Consider the following 1,714-nt stretch of genomic DNA (forward strand, 5'->3'; position numbering starts at 1 on the left):
GTGAAAGTATCAAAAGTGATATTTTCACCATAAAACCTTATATTTCCCTGTGAAAAATGTAATAATAGTTGCTCTTCAATTGTTTTTAAATGCTCTTTAGGTTTGATATTCAGATTAAGGTCATTATCTTATTGTCTTTGTTTTATTGAATTAAGATTTATATAATCAATGATTATGTAATTTTATTTGAGTCCGTAACCTAGTGCAAACAGTTATCTGATTTTTTCTGTGAATCATAGGTCTGTGAGTGTTGGGTCTGTGGGTCTTAAGTCTGTGAGTCTTAGGTCTGTGAGTCTTAAGTCTGTGAGTCTTAGGTCTGTGAGTCTTAGGTCTGTGAGTCTTAGGTCTGTGAGTCGTAAGTCTGTGAGTCTTAGGTCTGTGGGTCTTAAGTCTGTGAGTCTTAGGTCTGTGAGTCTTAGGTCTATGAGTCTTAGGTCTGTGAGTCTTAGGTCTGTGAGTCTTAGGTCTGTGAGTCTTAAGTCTGTGAGTCTTAGGTCTGTGGGTCTTAAGTCTGTGAGTCTTTGGTCTGTGAGTCTTAAGTCTGTGAGTCTTAGGTCTGTTAGTCTTAGGTCTGTGAGTCTTAAGTCTTTGAGTCTTAGGTCTATGAGTCTTAGGTCTGTGAGTCTTAGGTCTGTGAGTCTTAGGTCTGTGAGTCTTAAGTCTGTGAGTCTTAGGTCTATGAGTCTTAGGTCTGTGAGTCTTTGGTCTGTGAGTCTTAGGTCTGTGAGTCTTAGGTCTGTGAGTCTTAAGTCTTTGAGTCTTAAGTCTGTGAGTCTTAGGTATGTGAGTCTTAGGTCTGTGAGTCTTAGGATATAGCGCTCTCGTGTATCTGGTGGAGGCGAATAGACAACGAACAACTGAATCAAATACGCTATCGGGTAACGTTTTGGTTCAGTGACCAAGATGTCCATCCCATTTACTGCAGACTACTTCTAGAGAACGATTGTTAAATGGAAAATATTTTTTTTCTGTCGACATGTTCATAACACGACCATGTTTATGATCGTCAGTATAAACGGTCTATAATCCGTCTGTTTATCATATCATCAACATTTCATATATCGTTGCCATGGCGATAAATAAAGTTATTGATTTTTTTTCTTCTGATATATATCTACAAGACAAAAAATTAAACTTCTCTATGAATTGCTGATCCGTATATGGTACTGTGACGCCGTCATATATAGACACTGGGATATTAATGAGTTTGGTTGACAGCTCCAGTCTGGTATTAGGCTAGGTGTATCACTCGTTAATACCTGGAAGATCAGCGAGTATTCAGCACCTGTACTTAGCATGGTTTGCTGGAAGCAATGACTGATAAGGAGAAGAACCTGTTGATATAGCTGTTATAAGATGGCGAAGATAGTTGCCATTGCATTCATTTCCTTAGTGCTGATTTGCAAGACAGGTAAGTTGTCACAATGCATAAAAATAATTAAGGAAACACTTCTGTTAAACAGTCCAAGATTCTTTTTACATTTTCAGGACCGGCGCAGGTGAAATCATATTGGTTTCAAAAGGTAAAATGTATAATATAATACAAAATATGTATTTAGATACCACTTATATACATGTGAATGTATATATATTGTACATTTTTTTCTGAAATAAACCGAAAAATGTATAGTATAAGCATCGTATTTTACAGAACATCCTCTGATACTCCAGGGGTTACTATCACTAACGTTATATCCACCCCTGGACTTTCATA

General features: G+C 37.1%; 1 protein-coding gene across 1 annotated transcript; it reads right to left on the reverse strand.

Annotated features, from left to right (window-relative positions):
* Positions 1-233: 233 nt before the first annotated feature.
* Positions 234-911, reverse strand: LOC138313811 (uncharacterized protein in mobD 3'region-like). The gene has a single exon (XM_069254092.1). It carries the CDS (start codon positions 909-911, stop codon positions 234-236), a length of 678 nt encoding a protein of 225 aa, XP_069110193.1.
* Positions 912-1,714: the final 803 nt, after the last annotated feature.

Source organism: Argopecten irradians, chromosome 2, assembly GCF_041381155.1.
Source record: "Argopecten irradians isolate NY chromosome 2, Ai_NY, whole genome shotgun sequence".
Taxonomy (NCBI): Eukaryota; Metazoa; Mollusca; class Bivalvia; order Pectinida; family Pectinidae; genus Argopecten; species Argopecten irradians.

Excerpts from the sequence above, each read along its gene's own strand:
- LOC138313811 (XM_069254092.1), bottom strand. The coding sequence starts at position 911 with ATGGACATCTTGGTCACTGAACCAAAACGTTACCCGATAGCGTATTTG.